At 45.5% G+C, this 25,948-nt stretch overlaps 2 protein-coding genes across 3 annotated transcripts; one reads left to right on the forward strand and one right to left on the reverse strand.

Annotated features, from left to right (window-relative positions):
• Positions 1 to 267: 267 nt before the first annotated feature.
• Positions 268 to 4,836, reverse strand: LOC125580798 (uncharacterized protein At3g60930, chloroplastic-like). 2 transcript variants are annotated; one of them, XM_048745957.1, is made up of 2 exons: positions 2,236 to 4,836; positions 268 to 2,161 (listed from the first exon to the last, which is right to left on the reverse strand). In XM_048745957.1, the coding sequence occupies exon 2, from the start codon at positions 1,950 to 1,952 to the stop codon at positions 1,074 to 1,076; it is 879 nt and encodes a 292-aa protein (XP_048601914.1). In that variant the 5' UTR covers positions 1,953 to 2,161; positions 2,236 to 4,836; the 3' UTR covers positions 268 to 1,073. The 2 variants fall into 2 exon arrangements, with proteins under 2 accessions (XP_048601914.1, XP_048601915.1); XM_048745958.1 differs by having other exon boundaries at positions 2,236 to 4,665.
• On the forward strand, positions 3,667 to 4,257 carry LOC125579876. Its single transcript, XM_048743772.1, has 2 exons — positions 3,667 to 3,775; positions 3,878 to 4,257. Exons 1-2 carry the CDS (start codon positions 3,667 to 3,669, stop codon positions 4,255 to 4,257), a joined length of 489 nt encoding a protein of 162 aa, XP_048599729.1.
• Positions 4,837 to 25,948: the final 21,112 nt, after the last annotated feature.

Here is a 25,948-nt window from a genome sequence, read left to right on the forward strand (position 1 = left end):
GTACTCGATATTTTCGAAACTTTTCCAATAAAACTCATTTTATTTCGGTCTCCCGATTCACTTGCAATAAGCCACAATAATCAGAGATTTACCAGAGAAACACCCAAAACAAGGGTCTCCAAACACGCATACCTTTCAAGCAGTCCTTGGATGGGAACTAACTTAAACAACAATCACTGCGTATCAATGGTCAAGCAAGACCAAATACATCTTCTCTAAAAACGAAGATCGTAACTTTCTCACTACAAAGGATATACCTTTCGGAAAAAGTGAGACGTCGTAAATATTTTCGAAAGATATTATCCAAACACACGGTCCGTCCGCGACTCGAAAAAAAAAAAACAAAAAAAAATTGCCTGTCGATTGGCCCCGACGGACACACCCAAAACGTTCTAAAAAAAGAACTCGTAGTCTAACCTTTCGTAAAAGTAAAGGTTCTCTTACATCCGACGAGGATACCATAGCGCGCTATACAAGAAATCCGAAATTTTGGTCAGCACTCCAGACGGTCTCTGGAGAGTGCTCGGTTCGTTCCATACAAGTCATATAAGCCGGCGCCAAGTTGCAGACTTTAAATTGGAAAGAACCAGGTGGAAATCGCCCACAGGCAAAACGAGAGCCGATCAGTCGTCGCACAGCCTTAGAGCCGAAAGTAAACCTAAGTCTTCTCCTAAACCCAGTCCTACTGGTCCACTAACATCTCAAGACATGATACGAGATCTTAAAAACATGTCCCATCGTCTATATCTAATACACTCACGAAACTTCGCGAAACTCCTAAACGTTTCCGAACGCCCTCATTCAGTAAGAGCAAACAAACAAGACGATAAACTAAGAGTTAAGATACGAAGTGACTACTCGTATCTTTCCCTCACACTTGGCAGAAGTATAAACTAAAACGCACAGAATGTCAATCATTCATCATATATATAAAAGCCACCAAATGGCCGGTCTCAAACACATAGTTCACATAGCCTCGCAAGGCCATAACACACATAAATCAAATACGGCCACACTCGGCCTAGATACATCAAACCTTGAAATAAAACTAAGGGAAATAATCCCAACAATCCTCAAAGCTCGAAGTCGAGGAACCCGGACATGGAGATCCCGAACGAGCTCGCGGGCTGATCCACCTCTCCGTCCGCGACTCCGGCACCTTCATCACCAACACTGGTTCCCGCTTCCGCCGTGTACTCCAAGACCTCGATGGAATCCCAAAGCTGTCGGACCCTCCCTTCGATCGGAGGAACCAAGGATTCGGCATGGGCACACCCGTTCATAAGACCCGACATCTCAGCGACCTCGGAAGGAAAAGAGAAGTCCTCGTTCTGAGACTTGTAGAGGGTAGCAACCGAGCCACGGCACTCGCGAAAATCGCCCATGAATTCTTGAGCATCCTTAAAGCTCTCGAATTTGGTGGCAAACAAAGCAGCCCTCTGCTTCATTTCGGCGACAATCGCTCTCTTTCCTCTCCTCTCCGCACGGACATGGGCCCGAGAATGGAGCTCAGCCTGTCTCCGGCTCTGTTCTTCGACCTCCTTCCAAAACCGAAAGAGTTCTCTTTCAGCCTCCTCGGCTTTGAAGTGAGAGATACGCGACTCCCGGATACTTCCGTCGAGCGCCGCATTGAACGCCCTCATCCCCTGCGCGAACTTTAGATCGGTAAGGGAAACAAAAAATAAAAAATATAAAATATAATTTAGATCAAAGTTCAAAGGATAAACCTCGTTGATTAAGCTGGAGCCTTCGGCGACTACTTTCCTCCTCGACTCTTTGTCCAGCGACTTATGAGTAGTAAAACTGGGAGGGAGGTCGGCAAAAAAGTCGCTGGGAAGGGGAACCTCGCTGGTTCCACTCCTTTCCCCTGGGGAGAAACTAGGGTTCCATTCTGGCAGCGGAAGGTTTCCCAAGACGTTCTCGGAGGCAACTCCCTTGCCTTTCCGAGACATGATTCTCTGCCTCTGAGCAGGCAAGACATCAATGACCGGTTCTACGTCATCCGGAACGTCCAGAGGCTGAGAGACGGCTCAAGATCGATGGATCTCCACCGCGCTCCGAATCCGTTCGACGGTGAAGGAATTCCAGAAGAACGGCCTGCTGCGGAGAAGATCTCGCTTGGCAAAAAGATCGGCAGGAGTCGGCGGAAGGATCCTGTTCACTGCAAGATAATAAAAAAATCATCTTCGCATGTTTTCAAGGTATCAAAACGAAAAATATAGCTATTCGTATTACCACGGGTGAAGTTCCACTCCCGACGGAATAAGTGGAGGTATCTCTCCTCGACAGACTCCCCATCTATCCGGACAAAGAAAAAGCGCTCGAACCATGCCTTAGGATGTGAAGTGTGCCCCTGAATTATAGCCATACCCTTCTTTGGTGCCATGCGGTATGAGCCATCGATCCCCGTTCCTCTCGTAAACCAAAATCCCTCGAAGTCGCCAGGGTTAAGATCCATTCCTAGCTCGTAACTCGAGATCAACACGCCGAGCCAATGCTGCAAGGCCGGAACGCTTAGCTGGCTGATCGAAAGCCCAAAGTGGCGAAGCGCGCGGACGATGGTACCGGGGATCGGAAACCACATACGGCAATACACCAGGAAGGCCTCGTAGCAAGTAAAGAAACCTTCCGGAGGGTTCTTCGCACTTTCGTTGCCACTCGGGATCCGAAATACGACTCCACTTGGGATCTGGTAAAAGTCCCTGAGAGTCATGAGGTAGTCGGGAGAGACCATGCTCGGCGTAAGGGGTGCGTTTGGCGACCTCACGGGCCTCTTAGGAATCGGAATGTCTTGCGAAGGCGGAGGCGAGCCGCAAAGAGCTTTGTAGTACGCATCCTTTGCTTCTTCCTCAACTTCAAACTCTTCTTTCGGGGTGATCACCTCATTGGCAGAAGAGTCACCCGAAGATGAGTGTGAGGAAGAATTCCTCTTTGAAGATCCTTTTCTTGAAGACATTTTCTTTGAGCAAAGAGAGATCTTGGAGAAAAAATTTCTATCTTGGAGGAATCTTTTCTTAAGGGAAGAAGTGAGTAAAGAATTTGAAAAACTTACTTCCCTTACTTATAGAATTTTTTCTTTACTATTCACCTTCGATCTTTCGGCAAACGATTACGTCTAAATTCCACCTAGAACAAACCATACCGCAAGGTAGGACCTAACACCCAGGTCCACGGATCCTAGCTAGCTGGGGGCTAACTGTTGGGGTCAAAATCGGTCACGACGGAATCGATGTCCGAAAGTCCACAGAAAAACTGAATCTCGGTCAAAACTTCAAAAGCCGAGAAAACGAACAGCCGAAACGGATCGCCCGGCGAGCACGGCAGTATTGCCGGTCGAGTCGCCGGCGAGCTCGGCCGTGACGCGGGCCAGCTCCCCCGGCGACCATGACCGTGTTGCCGGTCGACTCGCCGGCGAGCTCGGCCGCGACACGATCCAGCTCGCCCGGCGAGCACGGCCGTGTTGCCGGTCGACTCGCCGGCGAGCTCGGCCGCGACACGAGCAGCTCGCCCGGCGAGCACGGCCGTGTTGCCGGTCGCCTCGCCGGCGAGCTCGGCCGTGACACGGGCCAGCTCACCCGGCGAGCACGACCGTGTTGCCGGTTGGCTCGCCGGCGAGCTCGATCGTGGCACGGATCTGCTGAGTGAAGTTCACTCTTTGAGAAACAAATGAGTGAAGTTCAGGTCACAATGCCCATCATTGATGCTTTTATGTTGGTCCCTCAGTACATCAAATTGTTGAAAGATGTTGTGGCTGCAAAGAAGAAAGAGATGGAAGGTATGATGATCTTATCACACGAGTGCAACACCATTATCCAGAGGTTAGATGTTCCACGAAAGCTAGAGGATCCATGATGTTTCACCTTACCTTGTGCTCTAGGACCCATGGTGTTTGAGCGGTGTTTATGCGATCTTGGAGCTAGTGTCAGCTTGATGCCTTTGTCTATTGCAAAGAAGCTTGAATTTACTCAATACAAGAAGTGTAGACTCTCTTTGGTGTTGGCTGATAGATCAGTGAAGATTCCTGTTGGTATCCCAGAAGACCTTCCCGTAATGGTTGGTAACTTTGAGATCCCTACTGATTATGTTGTGTTGAAGATGGGTGAGGAAGCCAGAGACCCTTTGATCCTTGGAAGACCATTCTTAACCACAGCAGGAGCTATTGTGAATGTTAGAGAAGGAAAAATTGATCTTCATCTTGGAAAATGGAACATCCTCCAATTTGACATCAATGAAGTGATGAAGAGGCCAACCATCTAGAACCATGTTTTATACATAGATGAAATGGATGCTCTAGCTGATGAGCTTCTAGAGGAGTTGGCACTTGAAGACCCTCTACATCATGCTTTAACAATTGAAAGAGAGGTCCAAGTGATTGAGAACAAGGAAAGTGATGCCTATGTGAAGATGCTGGATTCTCACAAGGGGATTGGTAGTGAGGATCAAAATGAGGAGCTTACACATGAGATTCAACATGCTGCCTCAGCTACTCAACAAGAAGACAGTCATCAAGAGGACTGGAGTGAACTCAAGGCGCCTAAAGTGGAGCTTAAACCTTTTCCTCAAGGTGTAAGGTATGCTTTTCCTGGCCCTAATGAGACGTACCTTGTCATAGTGAGTAGTGAACTGAATGAAAATAAATTGTCTAAATTTTTGAATGAACTTAAAAAGTATAGAAATGCAATAGACTACTCACTAGATGATATTAAAGGGTTATCACCTTCTTTATGCATGCATAGGAAACATGTAGAGGATTAATCTATGACTTCTATAGAACATCAAAGAAGGTTGAACCCCAACTTGAAAGATGTTGTTAAGAAGGAGATTCTAAAACTCCTAGATGCAGGAGTAATCTATCCTATTTCGAATAGCAAATGGGTGTCTCCTGTGCATGTTGTCCCAAAGAATGGTGGAATAACTGTGGTTAAAAATGATAAGAATGAACTAATTCCAGCAAGAACAATAACAGGACATAGGATGTGCATAGATTATAGAAAATTAAACTCAGCATCTAGAAAGGATCATTTTCCATTGCCATTGATTGATCAAATGCTTGAGAGACTTGCAAATTATCCCTATTATTGTTTTCTTGATGGGTATTCAGGGTTCTTCCAAATACCCATACATCCAAATGATCAAGAGAAAACAACATTCACATGCCCTTATGGTACCTTTGCTTATCGAAGGATGCCATTTGGGCTATGTAATGCTCCAGCCACCTTCCAAAGGTGCATGATGTCTATTTTCTCTGATCTTCTAGAGGATGTTGTGGAGGTGTTCATGGATGACTTCTCTGTCTACGGATCTTCGTTTTCTGCTTGTTTGTCCAATCTTAGCAGGGTCCTAAAGCGATGTGAAGACACTAACCTTGTGCTGAACTGGAAAAGCGTCACTTTATGGTTAAAGAAGGGATTGTGCTTGGACACAAGATTCCAGAGAAAGGGATTGAGGTGGACAAGGCTAAGATTGAAGTGATGGTTGGGTTAGCTCCACCAAAGACAGTGAAAGACATTAGAAGCTTCCTTGGTCACGCTGGATTCTATAGATGATTCATCAAAGACTTCTCCATGATAGCTAGGCCAATGACTAAGCTTCTATGCAAGGAAGCTGCATTCAACTTTGATTGAGAATGTCTAGAAGCATTCAAGAAGTTGAAGGACAAGCTGGTTAGTGCCCCCATTGTGCAGCCACTAGATTGGGATCTCCCCTTTGAGATCATGTGTGATGCTAGTGACTATGCTGTGGGAGCTGTTCTTGGCCAAAAGAAGGACAAAAAGACTCATGTGATCTACTATGCGAGTAAAACTCTTGATGAAGCCCAAATGAAGTATGCTACAACTGAGAAGGAGCTGCTAGCCATTGTCTATGCCTTTGAGAAGTTCAGAAGCTATTTGGTTGGGTCAAAAGTCATAGTCTACACTGATCATGCTGCATTGAGACACCTCATGGCCAAGAAAGATGCTAAGCCAACGCTGTTGAGGTGGATCTTGCTGATACAAGAGTTTGACCTTGAGATCAAAGAAAAGCCAGGAGTTGAGAATGGTGTAGCTGATCACTTGTCTAGACTGAAGATTGAGTGTGGGATCCCCATTGATGAAGGGCTTCCAGAAGAACAAATCATGGCAATTAGAGCAGTGGTAGCAGTTTGTGACACTGAAAAGAAGCTTGAAGAGGTGAAGGCAAATGAAGAGAAATGTCCTTGGTATGATGATTTGGTGAACTACTTAGCTTGTGGAAGAGAGACAATGGGTCTTGAAGGATATGCCAATAAGAAGTTCTACAAAGATGTGAAGAGATACTATTGGGATGAGCCTTACCTCTACATCCTTTGTAGAGATCAACTCTATAGAAGAGTAATAGCTGAAGAAGAAGTTGAAGGGATCCTTACACACTGTCATGGATCATCCTATGGATGCCATTTTGCTACTTTCAAGACTGTTTCGAAGGTGTTACAAGCTGGGTTTTGGTGGCCTCATATGTTCAAGGACACTCAAGACTTTGTCTCTAGGTGCGATTCATGCCAAAGGAGAGGGAACATTACCAAAAGGAATGAGATGCCTCAAAACCCAATTCTAGAAGTGGAGGTGTTTGATGTGTGGGGTATTGATTTCAAGGGACCATTCCCATCATCTTTTGGCAACAAATACATCCTTATAGCTGTTGATTATGTCTCCAAGTGGGTGGAAGCTGTAGCAAGTCCCACCAATGATTCTAGAGTGGTGATCAAGATGTTCAAAGGCACCATCTTTCCAAGGTTTGGAGTTCCAAGAGTTTTCATCAGTGATGGAGGCTCTCACTTCATCAACAAGCTGTTTGAAAGTCTTCTCAAGAAGAATGGTGTGAAGCACAAGGTCGCAACTCCCTACCATCCTCAGACAAGTGGTCAAGTTGAGATCTCCAACAGAGAAATCAAGTCTATTTTGGAGAAAACTGTGGGAACTACAAGGAAAGATTGGTCTATCAAGCTAGATGATGCACTTTGGGCTTATAGGACTGCTTACAAGACTCCTTTGGGAACCACACCTTTCAACCTTGTGTATGGAAAGGCTTGTCATCTACCAGTTGAGCTTGAGTACAAGGTATTGTGGGCTGTTAAGTTGCGGAATTTTGACATCAAGAGTGCCAAAGAGAAGAGACTTCTCCAACTCAATGAGCTTGATGAGATTAGACTGGATGCTTTTGAGAACTCAAGATTTTACAAGGAGAAAACCAAAGCTTTTCATGACAAGAAGATCTTGAAGAGAGAATTCAGTGCTGGAGATCAAGTGCTTCTCTACAACTCTAGACTGAAGTTGTTTCCCGGGAAGCTCAAGTCAAGATGGTCCGGTCCTTTCAAGATCAAGGAAGTTAGGCCATATGGGGCAATTGTGTTATGGGACAGGAATGGTGGAGACTTCACAGTCAATGGACAAAGAGTTAAGCTCTACATGGGAACCACAATGGAGGAGAAAGGAATCTCGGTTTCACTCTCCGACCCCGTTACCGCCTAGCCAAAGGAAAGCAAAGTCAAGCTAGAGACTTAAAACAAGCTCACTTGGGAGGAAGTCTCATGTCTATCCTTGTACATACTTCACTAAAAAAAATGCAGGATAAGTGGCGCGGGGTCCTTTACCCGCTCGTACGAATTTGATCGGAGACGACGTTCTCACGCGGGTTGACTAACCTGCGTCGCTTCGTCGATGGTTCAACGCGGGTCGAGCCCACGCGGGTTCCTCTACCCACTCGCACGACGAACACAATCGGAGACATATTCACGCGGGGTCTCGGCTGTTTCTTCTACCCGCGTCATCGGGTCTAACCCGCTCAGGTATGGTTTCTAACCCTAAAACCGGCGACACGACCCAGTTCAACCCTAAAACTACCTACCCCGAGTCCCTCTCTCTCTCGTTTCCTCTCTCTTTTTCTTTCACAAACACCAAACTCTCTTAAACCTCCCTCACCAAATCATCCCATATCTCACTCAATTCTTCACCAAATCAATCCATTTTTTTTCCAAAATCCAAGTTTTTTCCCCTGTAGTCTATTTTCTTGATTCACCTCATCATTTCCATTCATCCATAGCAAGGTATTGTATCACAAAGTTCAATTTCGTAAGCCTCATGAACCCTAAAAATTTGAACTTGAAATTTGATCTTTCTCTTGCTTGATTCTTGTGAAATAGACTAGGGAAAGCTTATATATCATGTTGGGTTGTTGATTCTATGGTGAATTTGTGTTGAATTTGAACTTTGAATATTAGGGTTCATGAGAATTGGGGATTTTTCGAAACTACTATAATTCCATATGACTTTGGCTTGGTTTGGTTAGTTAGGGTGTTTGAGAACTTAATTAGAGAACTTTCTAATTGAAGAACTCATTTGATGCTTAAATTTTGCTTAAAAGCCTTATTCTTTGCTTACATCCATCTCTTGTGCCCTTATATCAATAACTTGTGTGCAATGTGATAGTTTTGCTTAAGCTAAGTGATCATGAATTGAATTCACATTTGCATTATCAAGTTTCCTACTTCCATTTGCTTATTTTTTTCCAAGGTTTGAAATTTTTAGGTACAAATGGGGAGAAAGGATCAACACAAGATGGAGGCCGAGAAACAAGAGCTTGCCAAGCAAGAGACTGCTAGACATGGGAAGCCTTTAACCTCCGTATCTACAACAGGAGGAACTTCTAGGCAACAAGCCTTGGCAGCAAAGAAGAGAGATGGCAAGCAGGTTGTAACTGCCGAGGGAGTGGATGCTAGCGGTAGAAGGTCAGCCCCTCCCAAAAGATCTAAGGAACCAAAAGGCAAGGGGGTAGCTCTTCCTCAAGTGGAGGAAAATGAAGACATCACTGAAGAAGACCAAGCTCCCCTCAAGAAAGCCAAAGTGTCTAAAGGGAAGAAGGTTGATACTGAGAGGGATAGAACCAAGACACCAACTGAAGATGAGCTATATGGGCATTTGAAGAATGGTGTATTGTGGCCTCCAACTCGATTTGCGGATATCAAGATTATGGAAGAGTTGGAGATAGGTGACGAAATTAAGCAAATGTTGGAGCACATGAACATGCAAAGCTTCTTCACTATGGCCTACCCCACCTATGAAGATGAGTCATGTCAGTTCTTGGCATCATTAGAGGCCACCTTTCACACCACAAAACATGTGAGGCAAGGATGAGGAAATATCAAATTCAAAATCCATGGGAAGGTTTACTACATGACCTTCAAGGAGATTGGACAAACACTTGGTATTAAGGATTTGGAGGAATCATCCATCCCCATACCTTATGATGCAACTAAGGAAGAGAACATTGCCAAAATGGTTTGGAAGGTGTTGGTGGGGAAGGGTCGCAAGGCCAGCCGCGACAAGAACGCCTCTATTTGTCATCCTTCCGTGCGCTATCTCCACCGGTTGATTGTCCACACCATTTTCCCAAGGAAAGAACCAGGCACTGTTAATGATGAGGAGCTACAACTTCTTCACCAAACCGTCCAACATTATGCTCACCCATCTCAGTTGCCTCTTGTCATCACTGATTTCTACAAGAATTTTGGAATGGTGGGATTCTTTGTGAAGCGCCTCATCCACTACAAAGAGTGGGCTTGGACAACGAGTGACTCGGAACCTCAGATTTGAATTGGTGGCTTGATAACTCCATTGCTGAAGTTCAAGGATATACCCTTAGAAGATGATCCAACTGGTCCCGCTTTCATGGATGGAAGCTACTTGAAGAAAGCTCAGTACTTCAGTGGAAGGTTCGAGGGAACTTGTGTCTACTCTTACCTACAGTCTACAAAGGAGGTTGAAGTGCTTCTCCCAAATTGGGACCTCACGAGCTTGACGCGACCAGGAGCTATTAGCTTTGATATTGGGGAAGAACACCTCCTTGGACCCCATGGTCCTCTAGGCCCCATGAGATCTCCCAAGAAGAAGAAGACTGCCGATAGATGTGGTGTGTTCCAAGAAGACACTTCCGTTTTAAACTCTGAGCTCCTCTATGGTCCTCCTCGTTACCAATTTGAACAACGTCCTGGAGCCTTACCCAATGGCCCCCTTCGCCAAGCTCATGAGCATATTGGCAACCTCCAAAGGTGGAACAAAGCTCTGGACAGAACTATCTTCAAGCTCAAGGACAAATGTAAGGAGTTGAGTAAGACTGTGAAGAGGCAAGCAGAAGCTTCAGCTAAGTTCATGAAGAAGGTGGCTGATATACTGACTAGAGGAGCTGTGGCAGGATGCTCATCATCAGACTTTGACTTCCTTACCCCCCAGCCGCAGCCCCCAATAGGTCCTTTGGCACTCAGTTTCCCCGCCACCAAGAAACAGCTGCTCCGCCGGAAGAGAAACCCACCAGCTCAACCATCCGGTTCAGGAAACAAATCTCCATCCCTTGCCTCGACAGATAAGGAAGCTGACACCGAGGATGAGGCATCGGCCTCTTCCCACGCTCCATATTGAGGTATTCCTCCACCTTTCCATTGTATATACCAGTTTTTTTTTGCATTTATCTCTCTTTTCGGTATCTCCTTCAACTTCCTAACACAGAGACTGTGTGAACTAAGTTTGGAGGAGGTACCAAGTATTTGATCATGTTTTCTTTGATGATTTGAGTCTCACGCATTGCATTGTACATACATATATGCATAGAAAAACCAAAAAAAATTGAAAAATTTGAAAAACACAAAAAGAAACATGTAGTTGCATCACTTGCACTTTTAGGATTGAGTCAAGAGCATATAGGTTGCATTCACTTGCATTGGGAACAATGATTTAAAATGCCTTGTAAAGTAACTCTTGTCTAGAACTCAAAGTGACACCCTAGTTAAACATATCAAGTAGCTTAAGCATCTCTTGAAAGCCTTGCATGTTTCGAGCCTTGAAAACTCTTCTTGAAACTTGTTTCCTTGCTTGATATTGGCATTGTTCTTAAGATCAGCTGCAATCTGAACTTGGCTTGAATGAACTTAATCTCTCTTGCATATGGGCATTTGCATACTTGATCATGAATCTCATACACATTTGGGTTATCTTATTCCTTTATACCAATCTTTGTTAATCCAAATGGCACTCCACACCCTACAACCCTAACCATTCTTTGAGACCAAACATTGAATTGAATGAGTGAGGCCTCTTTTGATAGCTTGTCATGTGCAAAATCTTGAGAGTATTGGAGGCGACATAGATTGGTTCTCATCTCTTGCTAGCAAAATGAGCTAGCATTTGGGAATGGTTAGAGGGGTTTGTGTGTTCTAAATTTCAATATCTTGGGTTTGGGGAGTGAGAAATATGAGAATGATGAACGAAAGAGTGTCAATAGAAAAGAAAACTCTAGGGACAAAAGAAAAGTATGAAGTTCTAGATTATGTACAAAAGAACCTTCCTCCTTATAGAAAAAAAAAAAAGAGAAAAGAATCAAAGAGAAGGTGGGGAAGGAAATGAGAAAGATTTAGAGCTTGTAAAAAGTGAATTAAAATCCCTAGTTGGTTGAGTCAAAAGAAAAAGAGAGTTGTTCATTGGGTGAGTAATGTGAGTGGGTGTTATTTTGGTTTTGAGATGATGATAAAAGGGTAGAACTTGTGATCACTTATAAAAAAAGGGGTAGAATGATGAGAATGAATCTATGTATGCATGAGTTGCTTATAGTCTTAGATAAATTTTTCATAATGATCAAGCTCCTTGTTTTTGAGTGATAACCACCTTGAAATGATAACATTTGAACCCTTCTCTTCATTCATATTAGACCATTGCTTACCTAGCCAAATGATTGTGATCATGTGCCCATTTGTGAGAACTCACCTTGTGTGTGTGTGTGTGTGAATCAATGTGAGAGCTGGTTTAAAGAACTTTTTGGTTGATGAGTATTGCAACTTGTGTAGAGGTATAAGAGTATGGATAGGCCTAGAGAAGCTAGAGTATAATAAGAGAGTTGCTCATGCTATTTGCTATGTTTCTTTAGGATGTTAAGTTGAGTGCTAGGAAGTGTTACTTTTTGGCTATGAGTTCCCATCTTCAAATCTCTCTCCTATATGAGTTCTTGCAAGTTCACTTGAGGACAAGTAAAGAACAAGTTTGGGGGAGTTGATATCTTGCATATTTGCATTGTTTTAAGTCTCCAATTTGCACATATTGATCATATAGATTAGGAATTTAGCATCTTTAGGATCCATATTGCATTCATATGTCTTAATCAGGTAATGGAGTATCTCATAGAGTGATTGGAGGTGTTTAGAAGCATTGTGGTTCGAAAAGAGATGAAGAATGAAGTTTGGTCGAGTATAGATGATTGCAACGCGGGTTGTACCACGTGGGTTCACTAACCCGCGTTGACATGAAGCAACAGAGAGCTCCGACGCGGCTTGAGTGACGCGGGATGCTGTACCCGCTCGCACGAAGTTGGAGAAGCGAGAGGACACCGCGACGCGGGTTCCCTTACCCGCGTTGTCGAAGAGAAACTGTCCATGGATCATGCGGGGATGACGACGCGGGATGCTGTACCCGCTCGCATGATCTGCAGGCGTAACGACGGTCCGACGCGGGGAGAGTGACGCGGGTTGGGTCCGATCGTCTCTACCAGAGTCGAGATTTATCCTTAGTCGAATTTTAATGTTTTTAAAGGGCTTTTTAGACTTTTTAATGGAAACCATTAGGTTTTACAAAGACATATAAATACTCTTGTAATCCCAAGGTTGGGGGCATCTTGTTTTCTATCTAATCAAAAAGGAACCTTTCGGTAAAAGATCTAATCTTGATCATTATCTTTTTGGATTGCTTAGTTAATTTGATCACTAATCATGATTAACACCAAATCATCATTGATTCTTGGGTTTATCATGAAGATTAGTGAGTAGTCATCTTTGGATCATGGGTTAGGGAGACTAAGGGTGATTAGGCTAGATCTAAGGTGTTGTAGTACAAATTCATCTTGTTCCTTGCTAGTAGAGTGCTTTAATACAGTTTTAGAGTTGGCCTCTCTAAAGTTGAGCTTTAGGCATTTCACACCCGAAAGGTGTTCGATGAAATGCCTGAACCAACTCTACTAAGCTTTTAACATTCTTTACCAAAGAGATTTGATGTTAAAGGTGTTAAGATGGCTAATGGACTTGAAATTAATGATTGCTTAGATAATATTCAACCAAAGAAATTTGATGCTTGAGTTATCTTAGTGAATGAGCACTCATCTAGAGATAGAGTTTGTTTAGGATTGTGTCTAGGTCTAAGGTTGATAGATTGATTGAAAGATACTACCTTTAGATTGAAACTTGATCACCCAAGGTCAATTCCCTTAGCCCATGAATTCTCCCGTCTCATAAGAAAGAAAAGCTTTGTTCTTTATTGCATTTTAGTAGTATTGTAGTTCAAAATCATCTTGCCAACTGATAGCATTTAGATTAAGCTTGATCTTGCATTCTCTTTGCTTTAGAATCACTTAGAACTGGTTTGACATCCTTTATACTACAACATTCGATTAAGAGCCTCGAAAACTCTTAACATCACGAATTGCTCCACGAACTTGTCGCTGAGAACCGCGAAGGAGGCTATGGACCTAGAGGGTAAGTTGATATACCATTGCAGAGCAGGTCCGGTCATAGTGGAGCCGAAACCTTTGCACATGGTATCTTCGCGTGACCCTTTTGGGAGTGCTACGGCGAGCATCCTCTGTCTGTAATGGGCGACGTGGTCATCCGGATCAGTGGTGCCGTTATACGCCTTTATGCTGGGGAAAGAGAACTTCCTGGGCATCTCGATCAAGGTGATCTCATCCGTGAAGGGAGTATCGGCGTAGGAATCGGGGTTGCTCTTCTATATGGGGGGGGGGGGGGGGGCTACCCCTGGGAATCTCTCCACCATGGATTGCATGGCGTCGAGCCTATCGGAGAACATCTGGTGAAGGTGAGCGATCATAGGACACTCCGCTCTTGCTGCTCCGTCTGATGCTTCTTTATTAGGCTCGGGCTCCGAGTCGCTTTCCTCCCCGTCATAGGTCTGAGCGTCGTTGGCCTTTTCTCGCGTAGATGCTTCTCCTCCCGGCGCTGCAGTCGGGAGACTCGTGCCTGTCCTGGAGTTAGGTGTTTCCAGAGGCGGCATAGGGTGAACCTGAATCCGGAATCGACGCTTCTTGTTGCTCACTGCGTTAAGGGCTTGGTTCTCGTCTCGGAGGGTAAGATTCTCCGATTCGAGCTGGCTGAGCTTCTCGGCGCTCTGCTCCAGTCGCTTGGAGTGTTTGTTGAGTTTTTCCTTCAGGATCTGAAACTCCAAGGACAACTCGGGATTGGTCTCTTCCCGAGATCTATGTACCTCGGTTACTTGACCTTGCAGGTCATCGATTTGTCTTTGGAGTTCAGCCTCTCTCTGGGTAGCTTCAGGTAGCTCATCGTGCTCGTCCACCGCCATTATCACACAGTTTAGATTACTCCCCTCCTTCTAGCGCCAAACTGTTAGGGGATTTTTGTGTAGGATCTTTGTGAGTACTACGGAACGATGGACAAGACTGGTGTTTGTATTGATTTTGAGAGATGTAGTAGAAATAAAGACTTGAAGAGACGTTTTATTAAGTAGACAAACTAGGATTACAATGATATGAGTAAGAACTCTAATTCTAGCCGTCTAGCCCTAGTCTCCAAGTCATGAAGTGTCGATCCTCTGCTTTAGGGTTTGGGTTCCTCTTATCTAGTCTTCCTAAGGCGGGCCTTAGTCGGTTGGAGTAGGTTAAACTCTTCGATATTTGGAAATATGGAAGGTTCTCCTTATCGGAAGTTTTCCATTTCCCGGAGGAAGGGGGGCGATCCTGGGACAGGACCCGGAAAACTCCACAACGGGGAACCGGGGTTCCTTCCAGCGGGGATCCTGGGAACCGGGGTTCCTTCCAGCGGGGATCCAGAGGCCGATGTCCTGCCTGGGGTCTGGAGGAATTCAATACCTGAGTATTTTTCCCCAACAGTCGGAACTATTTTATTATAAGCTTTGTCCGGAGACGTTTAGCATACATAGGAGTAGGAAATCATAATGCTTAAATAGTATATAGTAGTATAGAAATCATGGTCCGGGGACCGTATAAGAAATGATAGGCTTTGAGGTGCTGGGCGTTCCAGCAGTTGGGTTGTATTTTACCTTTGCTATCTTGCAGCCTGTAGGCGCCTGCTCTCCGCACCTCGATGACCTTATAGGGTACTTCCCACCCTGGGGTGAGTTTCCCGTTGTTTTTTCTGCTCGTCGTAGAACCCAATCCCCTTGCTGGAAGGTTCTGGTTCTGACTTTCTTGTTGTACGTCCTGGCGACGTCTTGTTGGTAGGACCAGTTTCTCAGCCGAGCGGCCTCTCTTTTTTCGTCGAGTAGGTCGAGGCTTAGCGCCATCAGCTCATTGTTCTTCTCCTGAGAGGTGGATCCGGAGACCGTTGTTCTTACGTGCATCTCTGTAGGTACAATGGCATCAGAGCCGTAGACCAGCGAGTAGGGAGTTTCCCCCGTTGCTGTTTTAGGAGTGGTTCGGTAGGCCCAGAGAACTCCGTGTAGTTCTTCCGCCCATTTCCCGTGAGAGCCCTCCAGTCGCTTTTTAAGCATGTTGACCACGATTTTGTTTATGGACTCGGCTTGTCCGTTAGACTGGGGGGGGGTCGGGATGTGGCGAAAGTTAGTTTTATGCCCCAGTCCTTGCAGAACTCCTTGAAGTTGTGGCTCGTGAACTGGGGTCCATTATCGGTGACAATCTCGTGGGGGACCCCAAAGCGAGTGATTACGTAGGTCCACAGGAATTTACGGATCTGGAGATCTGTTATGCGGCTGAGAGCTTCTGCTTCGACCCACTTGGAGAAGTAGTCAGTGATTATCAGAAGGAAGACCTTCTGCCCCGGCGCCAAAGGGAATTTCTCTACTATGTCCATGGCCCACTTTTTTCTAAAGGGCCATGGTGAGCCTATATGGACTTGAGATTCTCCGGGGGAAGCTTGGAGACTGGAGCGTGCCTCTGGCACTGGTCGCAGTGCTTTGCTTGTATGTCGGCGTTGACGGCCATCGTGGGACAGTAGTAACCCGCCCTTCTGGCTCTGAGCACCAGGTTTCTACCGCTAGAGTGGGATCCACAATCCCCTTCATGTAGTTCTACAAGGATTCTAGCGGCTTCTCGGGGTGTGACACACCTCAGATACGGGCCAGAGAAGGATCTTTGGTATAGCTTCTCCTGGGAGATACAATACCTTGCGGCTCACTTCTTGATCTTCCTGGCCTCGTTGCAGTCTTCCGGGAGGATGTCGGCCTCCAGATACTGGACTAAGGGAGTCATCCAGGTTTCGCCTTATTCGACGGCATAGACCTCCTCTATCGGGGGTTCCTCCAAGGTAGCTGGCCATTGAAGCACGAGCAAGGGGATACTCATCTGGCTATTCGTTTGGAGGGCGGACCCTAGATTAGCCAGGGCATCCGCTTGCGAGTTTTGTTCCCGGGGGATTTGAGTGAGCTTGCAGCTCTTGAACTTCTTGATTAGTCGCTGAGCGACGGCAATATACTGGATCATGTTGTCGATTTTTGCTTGGTATTCTCCCTGTACCTGGTTAATTTTCAGCTGGGAATCGCCGAAGACCTGGATGTTCTCTGCCCCCATTTGGTGGGCGAGGGTTAGACCTGCGATTAGGGCCTCATACTCACTTTCGTTGTTGGTTGCTTTGAAGTTGAGTCTCACGGCCCTTGAGGCCGTGTTTCCCGTTGGCGAGGTGAGCACTATCTCCACTCCAGCTCCTCTGACGTTCCTCGGGGGAGGGGTTGAGTGAATGGCCCTGATTTGCTCCGGTTTTGCCTCGATGCCCCGATGCCCCGATGGGTTACAATGTACCCTAGGAACTTGCCAGACCTGACCCCGAATGAGCATTTGGCTGGGTTGAGCTTCATGTTGTACTTCTAGAGGGTGGAGAAGGCCTGCTGTAGGTGAAATATGTGGTCCTCTGCCTCTAGGGACTTGACCAGCATGTCGTCGATGTAGACCTCCATGGTTTGCACGATCTGGTTCGCGAACATCATGTTTACCAGCCGTTGGTAAGTTGATCCCGCGTTCTTTAGGCCGAAGGGCATAACCTTGTAGCAGTAGATCCCTCTGGACATCATGAATGATGCTTTTTCCTGGTCTTCCGGATGCATAAGTATTTGATTGTAGCCTGAGAACGCGTCCACGAAGCTCATCAGCTGATGCCTCGCGGTGGCGTCTACCAGATTGTCGATATGAGGCAGCGGGAAGGGGTCCTTTGGACATGACTTGTTGAGGTCCGTGAAGTCAATACAGACTCTCCACTTCCCGTTCTTTTTCTTGACCACGACGACGTTGGCTAGCCATTCCGGATATTGCACCTCACGAATGAACCCTGCGCCGAGCAGGCTCTTGACTTCATCGTTGATGATTGCGTCACTTTCGGGAGAGAACTTCCTTCTCTTTTGTCTGATGGGTTGATGTAGAGGATCCACCTGCAGCTTGTGCATGATGACCTCCGGGTCGATCCCATGCATATCTGCGTGGGACCAAGCGAAGAAATCGGAGTTAGACCGGAGGAAGTCTACTAGTCTTCTCCTCAATCCTTCGGCTAGCTTGGAGCTGATCTTGAGATGTCGGGTCAGATCTCCTTCGGTCAATTGCACGTCGTCCATTTCCTCTACCTCCGGTTCTTCGGTGTGATGAGCCGAAGGCTTACTCTGTAATTGCTATAAGACCTTGGTCTTTTCCTTCAAAGTAGTCTGGTAGCAGGAGCGGGAATACATTTGATCCCCTCTGATCGCCTTTATGCCCCAGGGTGTAGGGAATTTCACTATTTGGTGAAGAGTTGAAGGGACGGCTCCCATGCCATGAATCCAGGGCCGTCCGAGGAACATGTTGTAAGACGAGTCGCAGTCAACACAAGGAGCTTGGTTGACATGTTGACTCCTTCAGCGTATACGGGGAGGGTTACTTCCCGGGCGGTTTGTTTGACTTCCCCGCTGAACCCTATAAGGGGGGTTATCCTCCGAGTTAGAGCGCTTTCCTCCAGTCCCAGGTCCTTGTATGCGGCCTGGAAGATGATGTTGCCGGAGCTTCCATAATCTACCAGTATACTTTTTACCAGACAGTTCGCTACAGAGAGCGATATGACCTGGGCGTCGTGATGCGGGGTGAGAACTTTTTCCTGCTCCTTGGCCGTGAAGCTTATTTTGTCTGTTCCTAGGAGCAGGCGTTTTGTCTTGGTTGCTTCTAGGCCGTGCTTGGCGTTCCAGGTGCTTTTCTTCACGGCTGCATGGCTTATGCCACTGATTTCCGAACCGCCTGCTATGACATGGACCACTCGGTTCTGTCGTGGTGGCGAGACGGGAGCAGCTTCAGTGGGCTTAACCGTTGTCTCCTTGCTTAGATGGCTCTTGGCCTTCTCGGAAAGGAACTCCCTGAGGTGTCCTTTCTTAAGCAGCTCGTTGACCTCGATCTTTAGTGAGACGCAGTCCTTCCGTTTTGTGACCGTGGTCTCGGTGGAAGTCACACCAGAAACTAGGGTTCCAGAAAGAGTCGGGTGCTTTCATCTTCTGAGGCCACTTGACCTGTTGGCCCATCTGCCTCAGAACATTGATCAGCTCCGGCCTTGAGACGGAGAGGTGAGAGATGTCTGGCCACGTGGACACTGCCATCCCGTCTGCCTTCTCGATCGGCCGATTCTGGTATCTATCCTGGTTTTGATTCTCGGAGTCCCTGGCTGGTCTTTGAGAAAGTTTCTTGTCTCGCTCGGTTCGGTCTGGTCTGACCGTCTTGGAATCATGCTTCTGTTGCGCCTTGGTGCGGCTGGCGACATCTTCCTCCCATTTTACCTGCGCCTAGGCTCGAGATAGGACATCTTCCATGGTTTTGCATTGGTATTTGGTTAGCTCCTTATAGAGGTCCCCATCGGGGAGCATGCCTCTCTTGAAGGCAGAGATAGCAGTGGGGATACTGCTTTTTGGTATAACCACATTCTCTTGATTGAAGCGGGCTATGTAGCCTCGCAGGGGTTCCACTCGATGCTGGAGTATTTCATAGAGGCTGTCGGAGGTCTTTTCCAGGTCCATGCTGCTGGCGAATTGCTCCACGAATTTGTCGCTGAGAACCGCGAAGGAAGCTATGGACCTGGAGGGTAGGTTGATAAATCATTGCAAAGCGGGTCCGGTCAAAGTGGAGCTGAACCCTTTGCACATGGTAGCTTCGTGCGACCCCTTTCGGAGTGCTACGGCGAGCATCCTTTGTTTGTATTGGGCGATGTGGTCGTCCGGATCAATGGTGCCGTCGTACGACTTTATGCTGGGGAATGAGAACTTCCTGGGCATCTCGATCAAGGTGATCTCATCCGTGAAAGGAGTATAGGCATAAGAGTCGGGGTTGCTCTTCCTGATGGGGGGAGGTACCCCTGGGAGCCCCTCCACCATGGACTGCATGGCGTCGAGCCTCTTGGAGAACATCTGGTGAAGATGAGCGATCATAGGAGACTCCACTATCGCTGCTCCGTCAGGTGTTTCCTCATCGGATTCCGGCTCAGATTCGCTTTCCTCCACGTCGTGGGACCGAGTCTTTTCACGTGCTGGCACGCCTTCTCCCGACGCCGTAGGTGGGAGATTTGGATCCGTCCCGGAGTTGGGTGTCTCCAAAGTCGACATGGGGGGAACCCGAGCCTGGAATCAACACTTTTTGTTGCTGGTCATGTTGAGGGCTTGGTTCTCGTCTCGTAGAGTAAGATTCTCCGATTCGAGCTGGCTGAGCTTCTCGGCGCTCTGCTCCAGTTGCTTGGATTGTTTGTTGAGTTTCTCCTTCAAGCTCTGGAACTCCGAGGAGAGCTCGGGATTGGTCTCCTCCCGAGTTTTATGCAACTCGGTTACTTGGCTTTGCAGACCGTCGATTTGCCTTTGGAGTTCGGCCTCTCTTTGGGTAGCTTCGGGTAGCTCATCCTGCTCGTCCACCGCCATTATCACGTAGTTTAGATTACTCCCCTCCTTCTAGCGCCAAACTGTTAGGGGATTTTTGTGTAGGATCTTTGTGAGTACCACAGAACGATGGACAAGGCTGGTTATTGTATAGATTTCGTGAGTATAGAGATAAATAGACTTGAAGAGATGTTTTATTAGATAGAACAAGCCGGAACTACAATGATTAGTGTATAAACCCTAGTTCTAGCCGCCTAGCTATAATCTCAAAGTCTTGAAGTATCGATTCCTTGCTTTAGGGTTTAGGTTTGTTGGGGTCGAAAACGGTTACGACGAAGTTAACATCCAAATCCCCGCAAAATACAAGTATGTCTTTTCGCAACAAATCATGCTCGGTCAAGAAAACGTCGCAATGTATGTTTCCGAGATAAAGCTTCGTTCGAATTCTATTTAGATCGAACATAAACCATCGGAAACATACCCAGACCAGTTACGGATAGGTCCGAGTATGACGATCGGAACACAGACGAACCAAGCTCCGTCATTACGCTACTACCGCACATGCACGCTGTCCGGTTGGTACGTAGCGACCGAGCTCGAGCCGAAGCTCGTTGGACCGTCTTTCGACATGAAACGTTTGTTATGATTTTCTTTTCGACAAAAACAAGTTCTCGCGGTTTTTATCGTAAAGTGTCAACGGTAACTTTGATCGGAATGATGTAAGAAATGCTATGGCTGCGGTACATGGGAGCTAGCATTGAGGAACAGACGAGAATGCACGGATTTGGGTCGTACCCGTTGATCGATGTCCGAGATAGTTCGGTCGCTACGTAGCGATCTGGTCCGCGCTGGATCGGTCGCTACGTATCGACCTGGTCCGCGCTGGATCGGTCGCTACGTAGCGACGGAACGAAAGGTTTGGTCGGTCGTTATGATATACCATGGATTTCACCCATTTTTAGTCATGGTATATAAGTGTTTTAAGATATATTTATTATGTTTTAGAGTCTTTTCAAAGCAATTACTGGTTCAGCTACTTTATAGAAGGAAATGATGCTTTTGGGACACTTTGGAGTACTTTTACGCGTAGAGAGTCGATCGACGCTTGAAGAGCAATATCGATTGACCAGAGCCAATTAAAATCGATCGACAGCCATTGAGCGCCGTCGATCGATATTGGATCACTCGAGGATTAATCACGAAATTAGAAGACTTCATTTCCATAAAGTTTATTAATTGCAACCTAAGCCCTTAGCCGCCTGTGAGGCTATATGTACTAGGGTTTTGTATTATTTTAGAAGCAGACTGGCCTAAAGACCTAGTTTGGGAGAAGAAGCATTTTGGCTACCATTAGAAGAGCTTAGGAATGGAGATATAGATCTGAGACTGCATAAACAGAGAAGATATTGAACTCCTTTATTTCTATTACTATTATTTTCTGTGTTCAATATTTCATTTGAGGTCTATTCAAACCATCATGACTTTGTCTCTCATGAATATGTCTGAGTAAACCCAATTGTTAGATTTAGGTTTCTCATAAAGGTTGAAAGTATGTGCTGCTAATAAGACTGTTAAAAAAGTGTTTTGATTGTTCTTTCATGCTTGTTAAGCTTAATGCTAAAATTAGGATTGATCACCCTCATTTTAGGTCTTAGGATTAATTGAGATAACCAACTGTTACCCTCAATACCTAAAATAGCCAGCATGATCTAACAGCATAGATAACAACGAGAGTTGGTCTAGAAAGTTAGAGAACAGCTTCAAACCCTCTCGCAAGGCTTGCTAGAAGAACCGTCGATCGACGCGACTATCGTTGTGTCGATCGATTGTTTGAAAGGTGTATCGAACGATGTGCATCACGTCACATCGATTGATTCTTTCTAGAGATCATAAGACGACAGTTGAGATCCGAGATCTAGTAAAGAAAACCTATCTGGTTTTACCATTGTTTGAGTTCAAAAGCCGTCAAACCCTTTAGTCTAAACTAAGTTGCATGCTTTCATACCTGAGAATTTGCCTAAGTCTAGCTGTTTTCCCATCCTTAAAACAACTTCAACTTAAACAGCCGAACAATTGCCTTGTTCGACTCATCATTTACTGCTTTTAAACAAACAAACCTCTTAGTCTATCTTTATTTCTAATCCCTTAGATCTGTTGAGTAATCCTAGAGTCCTTGTGGATTCGATCCCTAAGTATTGCATCTGAACCTCTTATTTGAGAGAGTAATTCACTCCTTAGGGTAATTTGAGTGATATCAAATTTGGCGCCGTTGCCGGGGACTCTTTCTTATTACCATTAGATTTAATTTAGAATTTAGTATAGACTTTTTACGAAAAACTTGCTAAGTTTTCTTTCTTTCCCTGTCTACGCAGACATTAAGAATGGAGGACATAGAACTCGGCCGAGCATCGATCGACAAAGATGTAATGTTATCGAGCGACGTGGAGACCGAAGAATCGACTGACACGGAGCTCCCAACATCGATCGACACCGCCCAGCCGGAAGGAGGTAAGTCTTCTCTTACCAAGCTTATTGATGAGGAAGTAGTCCAAAATGAACCAATAGGTCAATTGAGCAATGAGACTAGCCAAACTAAACAGGGGACTGAAATCCCTGTTGAGATAAATCCCACCTTGATAAAAGGTTAAGAGATAAGATTTCCTTTGCAAGACTACCTAGACCCTGGTAGAACCTATTCCAATAGGTCCGCTATTAAAATACCAGGAGACGATACCAAGAAATCTAAGTTCAACGCAGATTACTACTGTATAGTTCGTCGAAACCCATTCCATGGATCTCTCTCTGAGCACCCGCAAGATCACATCGAAGGTTTGGAAGAATTAATCCCAGATGAATACAATCGTTGCAAACTATTCTCATTTTCCCTAGAGGGAGAAGCTCTCAGATGGCTAAACTGTTTAGCAACAGGATCCCTTACTTGTTGGGAAGAGATTAGAAACGCCTTCCTTAAGAAATTTTTTGATGATGATCGCTATTGGGAAGTAAGGAGACAAATCTTTACATTCCGCCAAAATCTACGTGAGTCGTTTAAAAACGCCTGGGGAAGATTCAGAAGCTATGAACTTGATTGTCCCCATCATGGTTATTCAGAACTACAACTCCTTATCATCTTCTATGGAGGTGTTAACTTGAGCTACAAAACTACACTCGACACGGCGAGTGAAGGGAATTTCGTCACTAGGAGCCCCGAAGATTGTAGACGCCTTATCGAAAATGTAGCAACGGGAAAATCCTATGAAAAGATGGATGAAGAAATATGAAATTCGATAAATTCAGAAGATAATTCAGATTTGGTAGAGATTAAGAATTCCCTCAATTCGCTTCACTCTTTTCTTCAAAATCAACACCGATCTGATAAAGCCCAGATCGAAAACGATGCCTTGTCTGATTTGAAAAATCAATTAGAAGAAGAGACAAGCTATTCAGACCCCTATCCCGTATTTAACATTGATAGTTTCACCCAAGCTTATGACATTGCTATGAAATCACGCACTGGAAAGGAAAGTTTAATATCAGACAAGCACTTACTGGCAACTGTAAAACAAAGTCAGATTTTTACGGAAAAATAAATATGGTTTACGGAAAGTTAATGGAGAAGGCAGATTCTTTTAGTGAGCTTATCCGAAAATTAGAAAGTCAAGTAGCTGAAATTGCGACTGCCATTAAAAGAGAAACAAGACGTCTTCCCGGGAGAACTGATTTAAACCCAAGACGTCAAGTCAGTGCAGTAATGTTGCGTAGCGGAAAACGTCTCGCGACAAACATGAAGAACAACACCGAAATTGGTAGTTCTGCCAATGCTGATGAAACAGGCGAGAGCAATTCTCAGCCTATACTTCTTGATGACCCTGACCCAAAACCTTCTCGCGAAAACAGGAAGTCTACCGCTGAAAAAAATAAGGAAAAGACTATAGACTTAGAAGTAGAAGACATTCCACTCAACCCGAACCAGCGATTGAAAGAGTCTATAGAACCCTACCCCCTTATCCTCCTAAAACACAGAATAAGAAATCATTAGAATATGCGATCTGCAAGAAAGCATTGGATAGAATTACTATGGAGATGTCCCTTGGTGATGCTATGAAAATAGCACCTTCGATAAAGAAGTGTGTGAAGGATATGACATCTCTAAATTATCCAACTGAGGAACAAAGCGTGATGATGGTGTCAGAGGAAGTAAGTGCCATGATTCGAGGAGAAACTCCAACTAAGAGGCCTGATCCTAGTAGTTTCATCCTAGATTGCAATATACAGATTACACGTTTTCCTCGATCACTATGTGATCTTGGCTCTAGCGTGAATCTTATGCCTTACTCCGTCGCAGTAACCTTGGGATATAACGAGTTTATGCCAACTCCGATAACCTTGGTTCTAGCTGATCGGTCTATCAGGGTACCTGAAGGGATTCTCGAAGACGTTCCCGTAAAAATTAATGATTGCTTCGTGCCTACGGATTTTGTTGTGTTAAAATACAGACAAGAACCAAAAGACCCCCTCATTCTGGGTCGGCCATTCCTAGCTACAACTGGAGCGATCATTGATGTGAAAGAAGGACGAATAAATTTGAAAATCGGGGACATTTCGATAACCTTTGATATGGAAAGGCTAATCAAGCAACCCTTGACAGATGACCAAGCCTTCTATGTGGAAGAAGTTTCTGAGCTAGATAAGGAATCTTTCATAGACATGTGCTCAGACGACCCCTTAGAAAATGCTCTTCCCAATATAGAAATGGAAATCTTCAGCATTGATAATAGGACAGACGATTACGTGCGACTGATGATGACTCAGACATTATTGTGGGAACCAAAATTCGCACTGTCGATTTCCGCTTAAATTAGGAAAGTAGGAGAACCCTAGTTTCACAGAGGTCCCGGATATCTGCTAATACCACACACTAAGCAATCAGAACACGAGATAACAACTATAAATTATATGAAATCGTAAAAAGAGAGCAAAGAGAAGTCTTATTCGGAATTTGCGTATGAGCGTTTACAACCCTAAGACGGCTAAACCTAATTGAGTCGCAGCTCGAATAACAAAAACGGAAAGTTGTCTAATTGCCCTAGGTGCTAAGTTTGCTCTGAGAAAGTCTCTCCCATGCTTCTCGCCTAGGACTCCTTATATACTGGCTCCTAGGTCGGTTTGCTCTTTTCCTCTTCTGCCCTTAAGCCGTCATAGCGTAAAAATGGAGATATACCATTTTTTCCGATCTTCGTAATTATCTTCAAAATTTCGTATTTATCCGCGGAAACTTGACATTTATCTTTCCTTACGAACCAAGCGTAAACCTTCATGCGGTGTTGGGGTCGAAAACGGTTACGACGAAGTAAACGTCCAAATCCCCGAAGAATAAAAACGTAGAAACCTTCTTCGACAAATACTTTCTCGAAATAGATTCTTCTTTACGAAAAGCTTTGCGGCGGAAACGCGAGTCATCGGACAAAGAGCTCGAAAAGGATCGTTACGCAGCGACCGAACACGTGCTCCGCTTGGTTGCGACGTAGCGACCGAGTTCGAGCCAAGGCTCAGTCCCTACGTAGCGACCGAACGTCCATTCTGCTCGGTCGCTACGTAGCAACCGAGCTCGAGTCAAAACTCGGTCGCTATGTAGCGACCGAGCTCGAGCCGGAGCTTGGTCGCTACGTAGCAACCGAGCTCGAACCGAAACTCGGTCGCTACGTAGCGACCGAGCGTTTGCTTGGTAGCGACCGAGCTCGAACCAAAGTTTGGTCGCTACGCAGCGACCGAGCTCTTCCGAAACGTCGATACGACATTAGTCCATGCGTTCTCGTCTACCCTTCGATGCTATCTCCCGAAGACCGTAGCGAACCCATTTCATGATTCCCCGCCATGCTAAGTTATCGATCAAACTTTACCGTAAAAACCGCGGAAAGTTCGTTCTTTATCGAAAGAAGCCGTAATAAACGCTTCGAGTCGGAAGACGGCCCAAAGGGACCTAAAACATAATTTGAAGCCCAACTTACGATTTCTTAACCAACAGCCTGTAAGCCGCATGACGGTTTATGCTTGGTTCGCAAGGAAAGATAAATGTCAAGTTTCCGCGG

Source organism: Brassica napus, chromosome C1, assembly GCF_020379485.1.
Source record: "Brassica napus cultivar Da-Ae chromosome C1, Da-Ae, whole genome shotgun sequence".
NCBI classification, from domain to species: domain Eukaryota; kingdom Viridiplantae; phylum Streptophyta; class Magnoliopsida; order Brassicales; family Brassicaceae; genus Brassica; species Brassica napus.